Below are 15,908 nucleotides of genomic sequence, written 5' to 3' on the forward strand. Positions count from 1 at the left end.
AAGTCTTTCATAGATATTGTGGAACCTATTGGGAACATACGGTGGATTACAAGTTGTTCTCTTGATACATTAAACACAGAGTGGATAAAAATAAAATAATGAAAAGGTATTACCTTATATACTCGAGTATAAGCTGACCTGAATATAAGCCGAGGCACCTAATTTTACCACAAAAAAACTGGGAAAACATTGACTCCAGTATAAGTCAAGGGTGGTAAATTTCAGAAATAAAAATAGATACCAATAAAATTACATTAATTGAGGCATCAGTAGGTTAAATGTTTTTGAATATTAACATCAAGCTCAAATTTAAGATAAGACTGTCCAACTCTGATCTAATCATTACTCTCATCTTCTTTAATGTAAATGTGCTTATGTATCCTTTTAATAATAATAGAGTAAAATAATACATGTAATAATAATAAATACAGGAAAATAATACAAGTACAGTAGAGTCTCACTTATCCAACATAAACGGGCCAGCAGAACGTTAGATAAGCAAATATGTTGGATAACAAGGAGAGATTAAGGAGAAGCCTATTAAACATCAAATTAGGTTATGATTTTACAAATTAAGCACCAAAACATCATGTTATACAACAAATTTGACAGAAAAAGTAGTTCAATATGCAGTAATGCTACATAGTAATTACTGTATTTACGAATGTAGCAGCAAAATATCACGATGTATTGAAAACATTGACTACAAAAATGCGTTGGATAATCCAGAACGTTGGATGAGCGAATGTTGGATAAGTGAGACTCTACTGTAATAATAAATAGAGTAAAATAATAAATGCAATAAAAATAATAATAATAAGATCAGAGTGAAATAATACATGTATTAATAATAATAATAATAGAATAAAATAAATGTAATAGTAGCAACAATAATAGAGAAAAATAATAAATGTAATAATACCAATAATAATAGAGAAAAATAATAAATTTACCATATATTCTCGAGTATAAGCTGACCCAAATATAAGCCAACCAGGACCCTCACCCGAGTATAAGCCGAGGGGGGCTTTTTCAGTCTTAAAAAAAGGGCTGAAAAACTAGGCTTATACTCGAGTATATACAATAGGCCAAAATACTGAGATATGGGTGGAGTGATTTCAGCTAGGACTGTGCTCTGTGAGCTTCTGCTAAAACAGATCAGCCAGGACAGAGAGCAAAGCACATTGTGTTGAAGGCAAACTACAGAACTTATTATAGTTTGGCCAAAAGGGATGCAAGTACCACATTACCATTAAAAATAGACAAGCATAACTCCATGGAAAAATAGATGACATTTTATACACATCTTGGCCAGGGATCTCTCTTTCAACACAGTTAGGAGGAAGAGATCCCCATGGCGGGAAGAATAACGGCTAATTATTGGTAGGTTAGGGGACTATGGTGGTGTAATAAGTCAAACCTTGTGCCAGCTGAACTGCTGACCTGAAGGTTGGTGGTTCGAATCCACGAAATGGAGTGAGCTCCCTGACAGATGCCCACCAAGCCCTAGCTTCCCATGCGGGGACATGAGAGAAGTCTGTCAACAGGATGGTAACACATCCAGGCGTCCCTGGCCAGTTCTGTCACACTGGAAGCAACTTGCAGTATGTTCTCAAGTCGCTTCTGACATGATTTAAAAAAAGGTAGGTATAAAGTGGGCAACCTCTCTGTAGACAGCCAATTCTCTCACACCGGAAGCAACATGCAGTGTGTTCTCAAGTCGCTTCTGACATGATTAAAAAATGGTAAGTATAAAGATCGTCCATTGCAGAGGGTGCAAAACTGAAAATGATGACGTGGGTATTCAGATGATTCCTTGATTGAGGCTGGATTCAACATCTGTTATAGAACTCCAATATGCTGATGATATCGTAGTCTGTGCGCATTCAGAAGAAGACCTACAAGCCACTCTAAACACCTTTGCAAAAGTATACCAGAAGCTCGGCCTCTCATTGAACATTGAGAAAACCAAAGTGCTCTTCCAACAGGCACCATCCAATCCCTCTGCAATGCCAGGAATACAGCTTAATGGTGTCACATTAGAAAACGTTGACCATTTCCGCTCCCTTGGCAGCCACCTCTCCACAAAAGTCAACATCGACACTGAAATACAACACCGCCTGAGCTCTGCGAGTGCAGCATTTTTCCGTATGAAGCAGAGAGTGTTTGATGACCGGGACATCCATAGAGATACCACGGTGCTTGTTTATAAAGCCATTCCCCTCCCAACCCTGCTCTATGCCTGCGAAACGTGGACGGTTTCCATCAGCGTTGGAGCGTTTCCATCAGCGTTGCCTCAGAAAAATCCTGCCAATCTCTTAGGAAGACAGGCGGACAAATGTCAGCATGCTTGAGGAAGCAAAGACCACCAGCATTGAAGCGATGCTCCTACGCCATCAGCTCCGCTGGACTGAAGGCCACGTTGTCCAAATGCCCAAAGATCACCGTCTCCCAAAGCAGCTTACTATACTCTCAATTCAAGAACGGGAAACGTAATGTTGGTGGGCAGGAAAAGAGATTGAAAGATAGGCTCAAAGCCAACCTTAAAACTATGGCATAGACACTGAGAACTGGGAAGCCCTGGCCCTTGAGCGCTCTAATTGGAGGTCAGCTGTGACCAGCAGTGCTGCGGAGTTCGAAGAGGCACGAATGGAGGGCTTAAGGGAGAAACATGCCAAGAGGAAGTCCCGTCAAGCCAACCCTGACCGGTCTACACTGCCTATGGCAGGGGTCCCCAAACTAAGGCCCGGGGGCCAGATGCGGCCCTCCGAGGCCATTTACCTGGCCCCCGCCCTCAGTTTTATAATATAATATATTGTATACACATATAATATTGATAATAATATTATAATGTAATACAATATAACACTAATAACAATACCATATAATAATATTAATTATATATTCTATATTATATATAATATTACTAATAATATTACAGTATAGTGGTATAGTTCACTATAGTAATATATAATGCTAATATTGTGCTATGCTAATAATGTAATATATTGTATGTACATATAACTTGTAAGCCACTCTGAGTGCCCTTTGGGGTGAGAAGGGTGTGATACAAATGTAGTAAATAAATGCAGTAAATAATAAATAAATAAATAAATAAATTTTAGACTTAGGCTCACCCAAAGTCTGAAATGACTTGAAGACACACAACAACAACAACAACAACAACAACAACAACAACCCCAATTAACTTGACTATCTCATTGGCCAGAAGCAGGACCACACTTCCCATTGAAATCCTGATAAATGTATGTTGGTTAAAATGGTTTTTATTTTTAAATATTGTATTGTTCTTGTTGTTGTTGTTGTTGTTTTTGCACTATAAATAAGACATGTGCAGTGTGCATCGGAATTTGTTTGTATTTTTTTTCAAATAATAATCCGGCCCCTCAATAGTCTGAAGGATTGTGGACCGGCCCTTGGCTTAAAAAGTTTGAGGACCCCTGGCCTATGGTATATTTTATAGGGCAGTGTAGAAGGGGCCCAAGGTTGCATGTAAACAACACCCTCATCTACACTGTAGAATTAATCTAGTTTTAACACCACTTTCAACGGCAATGTTTCAATGCTATCTATGGGATACTGAGATTTGTAGTTTGATCAGCAGTCTTTGGCAGGGAAGGCCAAAGCCTTGTAAAACTACAATTCCCAAATTCCCATAGTACTGAGCCGGAGCAGTTCAAGTACAGTAGAGTCTCACTTATCCAACACTCGCTTATCCAACGTTCTGGATTATCCAACGCATTTTTGTAGTCAATGTTTTCAATATATCGTGATATTTTGGTGCTAAATTCGTAAATACATTAATTACTACATAGCATTACTGCCCATTGAACTACTTTTTCTGTCAAATGTGTTGTATAACATGATGTTTTGGTGCTTAATTTGTAAAATCATAACCTAATTTGTTGTTTAATAGGCTTTTCCTTAATCCCTCCTTATTATCCAACATATTCGCTTATCCAACGTTCTGCCGGCCCGTTTATATTGGATAAGTGAGATTCTACTGTAGTTTTAAACTGAATTAACTCCACAGTGTGGATGCACCCAAGGCAATTAGGCAAGGGGAGGGGCTATCTGTGGAGATAAAAGCACTTCAATTTCGGGTGAGAAACTACCCATCCATATACAGTACCTCAAAATCTCTGAGGATGTCTGCCATAGATGTGGGCGAAACGTCAGGAGAGAATGTTTCTCGAACAGGGCCTTATTGTGGGGGACTAATACAACTCCGCCACTAGAGGCGCTGCGTTCTTTCGTAGCGTTTCCAGATAGGATTTCGCTTTTGCCTACAAAGAAAGTCCCACAGCGGTCGCCGTCGGAGGCGAGTGCGCGCCAAAGGCACCAGTCCGGTGTGTCACCTCGAGGCCGCCGTAGAAAAAGCGATCCAAGCCCCTCTGTACAGAAGTATAGCTTCTTCCTCTCTGGTTGTGTGTCCCAGTGCGGCCGCCGTCGTTGCCATGGAGAGGCGGCCTAGCAAAGCGGCGGGAGTTTTCTGCGCGCGAAGGTGAAAAGGAAGGAGGAGGAGGAGGAAGGCAGGCAGGCATCATGGAGGACGAGCTCTACCTGGAGAACATTGACGAGTTCGTCACGGACCAGAACCGCGTCGTGAGTATTGGGGGACCGGGGGGTGCGGGGATGGACTTCATCCCTCAGCATCCCCCCCACACACACTCCAAGCAAAGCCTCGCTTTGAAGAAGCAGCAACATGAGAGCTGGCTGCGGGTGCTGGGAGTTGTAGTTCGAAAACAAAAAGAAGGGGGAATATTTCCCTATTATTAGTATTAGAATATATTATCATTATTGACACAACGACGTTGTATGACACAGCAAACAAGATAGATATGCTGGGTTTCGTTTCACAAAATCACAAGTCGAACACTTCCCAAGTGTCTAGGACTGTGTGATGTATTTTCGGATGATGCGTGCAGATCCCAGCAGGGTGGCCTTTTGCAGTTGGCAGATCGTGATTTTGTCAGTCTATTGTTTCCAAATGCCGGCTGAGATCTTTCGGCACGGCACCCAGTGTGCCCATCACCACTGGGACCACCTGCACTGGTTTCTGCCAGAGTCTTTGAAGTTCAATCTTGAGGTCCTGATAGCGGCTGAGTTTTTCCTGTTGTTTTTCGTCAATGCGACTGTCACCTGGGATGGCAACATCAATGATCCAAACCTTGTTCTTTTCCACAACTGTGATGTCTGGTGTGTTGTGTTCCAGAACTTTGTCAGTCTGGATTCGGAAGTCCCACAGTATCTTTGCGTGCTCATTTTCCAATACTTTTGCAGGTTTGTGATCCCACCAGTTCTTTGCTGCTGGGAGGTGGTACTTGAGGCATAAGTTCCAATGAATCATTTGGGCCACATAGTTGTGCCTCTGTTTGTAGTCTGTCTGTGCAATTTTCTTACAGCAGCTGAGGATATGATCAATGGTTTCATCTGTTTCCTTGCACAGTCTGCATTTTGGGTCATCAGCTGATTTTTCGATCTTGGCCTTGATTGCCTTTGTCCTGATGTCTTGCTCCTGGGCTGCAGGGATCAGGCCTTCTGTCTCCTTCTTCAGGGTCCCATTTGTGAGCCAGAGCCAGGTCTTCTCCTTATCAGCTTTTCCTTCAATTTTGTCAAGGAACTTTCCATGCAATATTATTATTACGGAAGTGACACAAAGACACAGTGTAACTCATCAAACGAGATAGATCTTTATTTATTTTATTTATTTACTACATTTATATGCCGCTCTTCTCACCCCGAAGGGGACTCAGAGCGGCTTACAAATCAAATGAACATACAATATATTATTAGCATAGCACAATATAAGCAATTAAATTACTATATTGTACTATATAATTTTATGGTAATATTATTAGTAATATGCTGGATTTCGTATCACAGAATCACAGGTCGAACACTTCCCAAGTTTTTATTATTATTATTATTATTATTATTGACACAAAGACACAGTGTAACTCAGCAAACAAGATAGACATGCTGGATTTCGTATCACAGAATCACAAGTCGAACACTTCCCAAGTTTTTTATTATTATTATTATTATTATTATTATTGACACAAAGACACAGTGTAACTCAAGAAACAAGATAGATATGCTGGATTTCGTATCACACAATCACAAGTCGAACACTTCCCAAGTGTCTAGGACTGTGTGATGTATTTTCGGATGATGCGTGCAGATCCCAGTAAGGTGGCCTTTTGCAGTTGGCAGATCGTAATTTTGTCAATGTCTATTGTTTCCAAATGCCAGCTGAGATTTTTTGGCATGGGACCCAGTGTGCCCATCACCACCGGGACCACCTGTACTGGTTTCTGCCAAAGACTTTGCCGTTCGATTTTGAGGTCCTGATAATGGCTGAATTTTTCTTGTTTTTCGTCAATTTGACTGTCACCTGGTATGGAGACATCAATAATCCAAACTTTTTTCTTTTCCACAACCATGGGGTCTGGTGTTTTGTATTCCAAAACTTTGTCAGTCTGGGCTCAAAGCCAACCTTAAAAACTGTGGCATAGGCACTGAGATCTGGGAAGCCCTGGCCCTTGAGCACTCTAATTGGAGGTCAGCTGTGACCAGCAGTGCTGCGGAGTTCGAAGGGGCACGAACGGAGGGCTTAAGGGAGAAACGTGCCAAGAGAAAGGAGCGTCAAGCTAACCCCGACCGGGACCGCCTTCCACCTGGAAACCGATGTCCTCACTGCGGGAGAATATGCGGGTCAAGAATAGGTCTCTTCAGCCACCTAAGAACCCACCCCCAAGACACCAAGGATGGAAGACAATCGTCCTCGAGCTACGAGGGATCGCCTAAGTATTCCAAAACTTTGTCAGTCTGGATTCGAAAGTCCCACAGTATTTTTGGGTGTTCCATTTTCCACTACCTTTACAGGTTTGTGATCCCACCAGTTCTTTACTACCGGCAGATGGTACTTGTGATGTAAATTCCTATTATTATTATTATTGATGTAAAGGCACAGTATGACACAGCAAACGAGATATATAGGCTGGATTTCGTATCACAAAATCACAAGTCGTACACTTCCCAAGTATCTAGGACTGTGTGATGTATTTTCAGATGATGTGCACAGATCCCAGTCGGGTGGCCTTTTGCAGTTGGCAGATTGTGATTTTGTCACTGCTTATTGTTTTCCAATGCCGGCTGAAATCTTTTGGCGTGGCATGTGGTGTGCCTATTACCACTGGGACCACCTGTACTGGTTTATGCCATCGCCTTTGCAGTTCGATCTTGAGGTCCTGATAACGGCTGATTTTTCCTGTTGTTTTTCGTCAACTTGACTGTCACCTGGTATGGCAGCATCAATAATCCAAACTTTTTTCTTTTCCACAAACATAAGGTCTGATGTATTGTTTTCCAAAATGTTGTCAGTCTGGATTCAAAAGTTCCACAGTATTTTTGTGTGTTCATTTTCCACCTTGGTTTGGTGGGACGGCTTAACTGTTCCAAGAATGTTGAGAGCTGTGCTGGCGGTAGTGTAACTACCAGCAGGTCCAACCAAGCCAGAGAGTCTCAGCTAAGGAATTGAACTAAGACCACCTAACCCATTTTAAAACTCACAAATCTACAAATGTTAAAACAGAATTAAATCTCAATTGTATTTTAAAAATCACAGTTAAAATCCACAAAAACATATTCAAAGCTAAAAACCACAGCATCCCCTATCCTTATCTATCTATCTACCTAAGGATCAAAATTTGTTTATATGTGTGTATGTTTTCATGTATTTTCCAAATGAACTATTAACAGTTATAGTAATAATAGTAATTATTTTCAATGTTTCTTCTATATCTTATATATGCCTTCAATATCTATATACTACATATTTTATATTGTATATTATAAAAGTGAAAACATCTACAAAGACAACAAACAGAAACCATCTACACACTTTCATTCTGTTTCTGGTTGTTGTTGTTGTTATTATTACTATGTTTATGTATACCCTGCTTTTTCTCCTCACAAAGGAGAGTCAAAGGCGGCTTACATTAAAAGCCTTTTGATACAATTTAAAATCCACAAATATGCAAACATTAAAACAGAATTCAACATCAGTGGTGTTTTTAAAAAAATCACACTTCAAACCCATAAAAACATATTCAAAACTAAACAGCAGCCTCCTTAAGACTTGATCTTAAAAGTCATCTTCTTTTGAAGGCTGCCTGAATAACATTTTTGCCTTTACCTGCCTTAAGGTCACCTTAAGCTGAAAATGATTTGAAGGCCTACACCATGAGGATATTATGAGCATCATCTGCCATTGTGTTGTTATTCCTGGCAATTCTATGGAGGTTGGATTTGGTATTTGTTGCATGTGAAGACTGTTGTATTTCCCATTACAGGTGACCTACAAATGGCTCAGCTACACCTTGGGTGTTCATGTCAACCAAGCTAAGCAGTAAGTATTGCTATATCTTGTATCCTATCCTCAACAACCAAAGTATAGGTATCAAGTTCAGACCTCAGAGGCTGGGAAAAGAATAAAGTCCTATATTTTTATTACTGCTAGTAGAATTAAAAGAATTATTGACTAGGGCAGGGGTGGGATTCATGTGACCCTCAAGATATTGGTGGGCTTCTGTCCCATCAGCCATAGCCAAGCATAATTATATTGGGAATTATTCAGAGATCATGTAGGTTTGATCTCTCTGTAACACTTTTATCAAGAATCTACTATCCTTTGATCAACGAAGCTCTTATTTTAAATTAACCTTTCAGAGGTTCAGATGCTGCTTTTCTTTTCTTGTCTCTCCAAAATCCAGTTATACTTTCTAATCTTCATTTTGTAATGTTTAAACCATCAGATTTGGCTTCGGCCTACACTTCCCACTTTGGGTCTGGATGTTCTGTGTGCTGGATTTGCACATGGCTCTTATCTGAACACTAAAAACTGCATGTGCTGCATTATGTGACGCGGTGTGAAAATGTACCCACTTATTAGTCAGTACTGAAAGACTTAAGTGAAAGTTCGATCCTGAGTCGTTTCTGGGAGCGAGGAGGGAGGGGTAGAATGAAGGTATAAGAGAATGTGTACAAGTCTGAAATTGGTAGCTGAAGAGGAAGGAAAATCACCCAACCTTCAGAGTTCAGACCTTGTGAAAGAGATTAGCTAGAAGACTTGTGATACAAGGTCTTATCCTGTTGATCAAGTATGTTGTTGTTTGGGTGCATCCACACTATAGAACTAATGCAGTTTGGCTTCACTTTGCCATGGCTCAGTGCTGTGGAACTCTGAGAGTTGTAAGTTTACAAGGTTCCTTATCCTTCTCTGCCAAAAAGTGCTGGTAGCTCATCAAATCCATTGGGGGACTTTGGAGAAGTTCCTCTCAGTCTCAGAGAGCAGCAAAGTCAAATTCCCTCTGAACAAATATTGTCAAGAAAACCAAGTGATAGGTCCTCTTTGTGCTTGCCACAAGTTGGAAATGATTTGAAGGCACACAGTGATATGCCTCACTTAAGTGGAATGTCCAGTGATTTCCATAAGCCTGAACAGATTTGTCATTCTAATATGGGAGAGGCTGAGAGCCCTTCCACACAGCCATATAACCCAGAATTTCAAGGCAGATAATCCACAGTATCTTCTTTGAACTGGGGCCCCTTCCACACAGCTGAATAAAATCCCACATTATCTGCTTTGAACTGGAATATATGGCAGTGTGGACTCAAATAACCCAGTTCAAAGCAGATATTGTGGGATTTTCTGCCTTGATATTCTGGATTCTATGGCTGTGTGGAAGGGCCCTGGGTTATCTGAGGGCCCTTCCAGATAGGCCCTATATCCCAGGATCTGATTCCAGGTTTTCTGTTTATCTCCGATTATCTGGCAGTACAGATTCATATAATCCAGTTTAAAGCAGAAAACCTGGGATCAGATCCTGGAATATAGGGCCTGTATGGAAGAGCCCTGAGTCCACACTGCCATATTACCCAGTTCAAAGCAGATAATGTGGGATTTTGTATAGCTGTGTGGAAGGGGCCTGAGAATGTGAATAGTTATTTTAAGAAATAATTTGCTAACGTCAATAGGCTGCACTTGTTTGATTTTTAAAAACTCTTTATTCTTACTCCAGAATGATTGATTTTTTTTTTCAGGGGAAAAACTTTTTTTATTCATCAGAATGCAGTAAAATTGCTGCCCTATACTAGAAAACTTACATGCTAACTGTCCTTAAAATCAGCATAAGGACAGATTACAAATGGCAAATATAAGCAAGCTCCGTTAAAACTCTTCCAAGTAGGAGATAAGTTAAAATAATGCAAAACAAATAAAGCAGAGTTTTAAAAAACTAAGGAAAATAAAGTAGCTTGGCAAATTAAGAACTTTAAAAGCAGATAAATCCTCCTAAGAAAGCAAAAGCACCAGAGTGCTTAAAAAGCACACCCTGTCTCTAAAAGTAACAAAAAACAGTTACACCACAAAAGAAGTGAAATTATACTGTGGCACATTATAGTCCTGCTGTAGCTTCATTCTGCCCAAACAGTTGTCCAAATGAATTAATTACAAGAAACATTATATAACTAGTTCCCATCTCTAGAAATGTGACCCTGAGAGGTAGGCATGCAGACACAGTTCAAGCAATATAGCAGTAGGATTGAAGCTTTGGACAAATAAATATAGATATGTGGCCTTGGCTTTTGTTGTTTGTTTTGCTCCTTTCCTTTGCACTTGGCTCATACAGCTGCATTTTTGGGAGAAAACTGAAGTAGCCGTTATCATATCTGAATGCCAGTTACTTCTTTCAAGTGGCAGAGAGATAAAGCTTCCCGGAATTTGAATTCATTGATAAGCAACAATTTTTAAAGACCATTATTAAGTTCAATTGACCAAAAGCCTGTAGAACATGCATGGTCAAACTTCGGCCCTCCAGGTGTTTTGGACGTCAGCTTCCATGATTCCTAACAGCCTTTTGTAGACTATATATTTTTAAATTTATATATTTATTTTTAATTCATGCAAATATACATACTTTTGCGAGTGTTTGTTGCATACAGTGCAATACTTTCCAGCTATTAATCTTCCATAATAATTTCTCAGATAATATATTTTCATTAAGGGGTCACAATCTTCCATTTAAATAGTACATGTACAGGTATTATAGGCTAAAAATTGATATCCTTTTCCTCCTTCTCTAGTCTTATAGCTTCCCCATGTACATTTTAGATTAATTTCATGAGATGTTGGATCATTAGTTACCATTCATTAACAAAGTTCTCTATAGGTTCTCCTCTTAAGAGTACAGTTATTTTATCAATTATCAACAAATCTGTAATGTATTTTTTCCCATTCTTCTAAGGGAGGCATCTCTGAGGTTTTCCAATATCTAAAATATATTATTCGAGCTGCCACTGTCATATAAAACAAAACAAAATTTTTCCGAATTTCCTTTCTAGTTCTTTATCGGGCATATTCAAAAAGTACATTTGTAGTGTCATTTTGAAATTTGTGTTTAATATTTTTTTGAGATATACATGAATCTGTTTCCAGTAGTTTTTTACTTCGTTGCATAACCACCACATGTGGTAAAATGTGCCTTTTTCTTTCCCACATTTCCAACATTTGTCTGTGCAATTGTACATCTTTGTTAATCTCTCTGGAGGGAGATACCATTGCAGGTGTATTTTGGAGAACACAGATTTTTATACCTCATCTCTTGCTTGTATGGTGTACCGGGATGGCATAGCAAGACTAGTTTATTTGTTAGTTTGCATTGCATTACTGAGGCCCCTTCCACACAGCTGTTTAAAATCCCACATTATCTGCTTTGAATTAGATTGTATGGCAGTGTGGACTCAGATAACCCAGTTAAAAGCAGATATTGTGGATTATCTGCCTTGATATTCTGGGTTATATGGCTGTGTAGACGGGCCCTTAGTTCCATTGCTGCACTCTTTATTTGGATATTATTAAGATCCAGTATGGCCTTTGTCTTACGTTTGTTTCAGCTGCGTTGTTTGGAGCTGAATTAAATCACAGTTCCTGAGCTTCAGATGATTGGGTGAGGGCTTTTGAGAGTTACATCCCTTCTTTCTATTGGCTAACTTTGCTTTTGTAAATACACAGGATGCTGTATGACTATGTGGAAAGAAAGAGGAAGGAGAGTCCAGGAGTCCAGCTGCACGTCACCTATTTAGTAGCAGGCAACCTCGTTCAGAATGGACACACAGTAAGTTGCCAGCCTCATCTGCCACAAACAGAGTGATCGGTGCCTGTAGCTGAAACTGTTACGTAGGGAAAACAAGTAAAAGGATATTGTTGTGAACAGAATGACAGGCCCAAAAGCAAACATTGCTGTGAACATCCTTCACCTGATAGAGCAAGTTCGGAATCTGGCATTGCCAAAACTGAGCAAGAGGGGATTTCGGTGAAGGAGGATAAATGTAGGAACCTGGAAGGTGATGATCTCTTCAGGAAATATAAGTATATGCTGTAGTCAGATTTCATAAATGCTTTGTCCAAACAAAACATCAATTGGGACAATAGGTTGTACAGCAGACGTGGGCAAACTTGGGCCTTCCTCCAGGTGTTTTGGACTTACTTCAACTCCTACAATTCCTAACAACCTGTTAGGAATTGTGACAGTTGAAGTCCAAAACATCTGGAAGGCCCAAGTTTGCCCATGCCTGTTGTAGAGAGAACATGAATGGCTTCTCTAGTCAGTCACCCTTCTGAGTTTGCAATTAAAAGTAAAGCTATGATTATGGCCCCTTCCATACAGCTGTATACAATCCACATTGAACTGGATTATATGACAGTGTGGACTCAGATAATCCAGATCAAAGCAGATATTGTGGATTATCTGCCTTGATATTCTGGTTTATATGGCTGTGTGGAAGGGTACTGTATTTGTGTTTCCAGTCACCTTTATCTCTAATTATGGAGAGGGGTTTGAAGTGTGATGAAGGCTGTTAAATGCATAGAACAACATTAATTAATAATGTATCTTTTAGAAGATTAAATATTACAAAGGTTCTTTTGGCATAATGATAGGTTAAGGTAAAGGTTTGCCCCTGACATTAAGTCCAGTCGTGTCTGACTCTGGGAGTTGGTGTTCATCTCCATTTCTAAGCCAAAGAGCCAGCGTTGTCCGTAGACACCTCCAAGGACATGTGGTCATTGGCATGACTGCGTGGAGCGCCATTACCTTCCCGCCAGAGCGGTACCTATTGATCTACTCACATTTGCATGTTTTCCAACTGCTAGGTTGGCAGAAGCTGGGGCTAACAGCGGGTGCCCACTCTGCTCCCCGGATTCAAACCTGCGACTTTTTAGTCCACAAGTCCAGCAGCTCAGCACTTTAACCCGCTGCGCCATCGGGGGCCTGGCATAATGATACCTAATATTAATATGAAATGAGCAAGTTCCCTTGCATTAATGGCCTTTCCCCAGTAGAAGGGGGTGCTCTTCTCTAAAATGTATTTTGCAAGTGAGGTTCAGTTTGCAGTTTGATCTTTCAAGGGCAGTCCTTCCCAACCTGGTGTTCTCTGCATTGAACTACAATTTTACTTTTTGGCGTTCGGAACCCCTTGTTACAAGAATGTTGTTTATGTAATACAGAAGTTAACATTATCCAGGGAATTGTTTTGTTTATTGAATGTATATCCAACCTTTCTTGCATAGAATTATAAAATTAGAAGAGATCGCGAGGGCCATCCAGTCCAACCACCTGCCATAGAGGAAAAACACAATCAAAGCACCCCCAACAGATGGCCATCTAGCCTCTGTTCAGAAGAGTAGGATTCAGTTGCAAAGCCATTTTGCCTTCTCTAATACTCTGAGATGACACAAATAGCATTTGAGATGACAAAAAATAGTGTCTAGAAGGCAAACTGGGCCATGGGGGGTCTATTTGCATATACAGGAGTGGTTTTAGACAAGGCACAAGGCTCCTCCAAGGTTGTCATGTGGTCCATGGGCCTTATGATTCTCATAGCTGCTGTACCAAGACCAGGGGCCATTCTTCACTGAGAGAAATCTACTTAAGGGAGGGTCATTTTAGTTGTTATTGCCTGTAGAGGCTGGGAAAGAATGCCACTTGAAACCTCCTTTTCTTTTTTTAACTTTACAGTGTTCCCTCACTATTTTGCGGTTCACTTTTCACGGATTCGCTGTTTCACGGTTTTTCAATAAACTGTAAAAGAGCATTATAAATAATAAAAAATTACAATTTACAGCCTAAGGAAGGGAGAAAGGAGAGGCCAAAGGGAGAGAAAAGGAGCCCAAGCAGCAACGGGAGGAGAAGGAGGCAATTTATCAACACACAATTGGTTGATAAAGACTTAAAATAGTGTATAACTACTAAAATAATGTATAAATATTAAAATAAATATAGCATCCCTACTTCGCGGATTTTCACTTATTGCAGGTGGTCCTGGAAGCTAACCCCAGCGATAAATGAGGGAACACTGTATGAGTTTTTATTTCTTTTTCATTTAACATAAAGTGAAGGGGGAAAAGGAAGGGAAAAGGGGATGGGAGATAGAAAAAAAATAAGTGGGTTACAGAATTTTGTTAGTAAATTAAATCTACACAGGAGTCAGAAACCTCCTTTTCTGACTTTTACCATAACACCTAATGATGAGTAAAATGTTGAAACAATGGTAAAATAATGTGGTAATAAGTTGTCATTTCTTTGCAGTGCCACAAGGTTGCAGTAGTGAAAGAAGAAAAGCTAGAAGGTAAATTCACTGAATGTGGAGCTTCTGAGAAAGCTGCTTTGTTTTAAGCCCCCTTGATATAATTGCCACAATTTTCAAATTTCTTTTGAAGATGAGATAGCATTTCTAGTTATTTTGCCATGGTAAAAAAAACTGCCTTGAGGTAGGGTTGTTGTGTGTTTTCCGGGCTGTATGGCCATGTTCCAGAAGTATTCTCTTCTGACGTTTCACCCACATCTATGTCAGGCATCTTCAGAGGTTGCCTGCCATAGATGTGGGCGAAACGTCAGGAGAGAATACTTCTGGAACATGGCCATACAGCCCGGAAAACATGCACAACCCTGTGATACTGGCCATGAAAGCCTTGGACAACACATTGTCTTGGGGTAGGTAGCTTTTCAATTATTTTGAATTGCTTGGTGCCCATGTCCGCTTTTGAAGAGGTTAATGCACTTTATATTCACTGGCTTAGGACAGCAAGCTTCTGTTGATAGGCTCCAGAACAGTGTGTCAGTGCTATAAAAGAGCTACTGATGTGTAGGACAAAGGGAATTCTGGTTATGTTTGTGTCACATTTACTGCCAGTTTTCTACCAAGATATACAAAGTCCAAAACACCTAGAGGACCAGAGTTTGCCCATGCCTTAATAATAATAATAATAATAATAATAATAATAATAATAATAATAATAATCTTTATTTATACCCCGCCACCATCTCCCCAACGGGGACTCGGGGCAGCTTACATGGGGCCATGCCCAGAACAATACAATATAACAAAATATAATAGAACAACAAATCATAACACATTATACAACACAATAAAAGAAAATATACACTACATTAAACAAGATCAAAAGAACAATAAAGTCACCGTAAGTTTTATGTAGTTTAATAGATTTGTTTAATGGCTTTATTGATTTTAAGTATTCATTTTTAAGAGTTCTATATTTCATTCTGTTTTAATATTGGCATGTATTAGGTTTTAATTCACACATTGTTGCGGTTTTTTATGTTGACTGCATTGAGTCTCCTTCCGCAGAGAAAAAGCAGGGTATAAATCATCATCATAGCAATAACCCACAAATGTGGAAGACTGTCTGTATATAAGCCAACAGGCAGAAATTTGGTACTGATCTCTGGCACATTGTGACAATAAAGTTTCAGGCCCTCACATGAGATCCCTTCAAGCTTATGGCTTGATGAGTGTCTGGGGTA

At 39.9% G+C, this 15,908-nt stretch overlaps 1 protein-coding gene across 2 annotated transcripts in view; it reads left to right on the forward strand.

Moving 5' to 3' along the window:
- Positions 1 to 4,315: 4,315 nt before the first annotated feature.
- The window catches only part of pold3 (DNA polymerase delta 3, accessory subunit), a 42,896-nt gene continuing 31,303 nt past the window's right edge, over positions 4,316 to 15,908 (forward strand). Inside the window, exons 1-4 of one of the 2 annotated variants that reach the window (XR_010004018.1) lie at positions 4,316 to 4,626; positions 8,379 to 8,434; positions 12,098 to 12,200; positions 14,673 to 14,712. Coding sequence is in view for 1 of the 2 variants with exons in the window: in XM_062974424.1 (XP_062830494.1) it covers positions 4,567 to 4,626; positions 8,379 to 8,434; positions 12,098 to 12,200; positions 14,673 to 14,712 (259 nt within the window). In the remaining variant the exon portion in view is untranslated. The remainder of the gene's footprint in view (positions 4,627 to 8,378; positions 8,435 to 12,097; positions 12,201 to 14,672; positions 14,713 to 15,908) is intronic. The other variant, XM_062974424.1, reaches the window with a different exon arrangement.

The sequence above is a fragment of the Anolis carolinensis genome, chromosome 3 (assembly GCF_035594765.1).
Source record: "Anolis carolinensis isolate JA03-04 chromosome 3, rAnoCar3.1.pri, whole genome shotgun sequence".
Taxonomy (NCBI): Eukaryota; Metazoa; Chordata; class Lepidosauria; order Squamata; family Dactyloidae; genus Anolis; species Anolis carolinensis.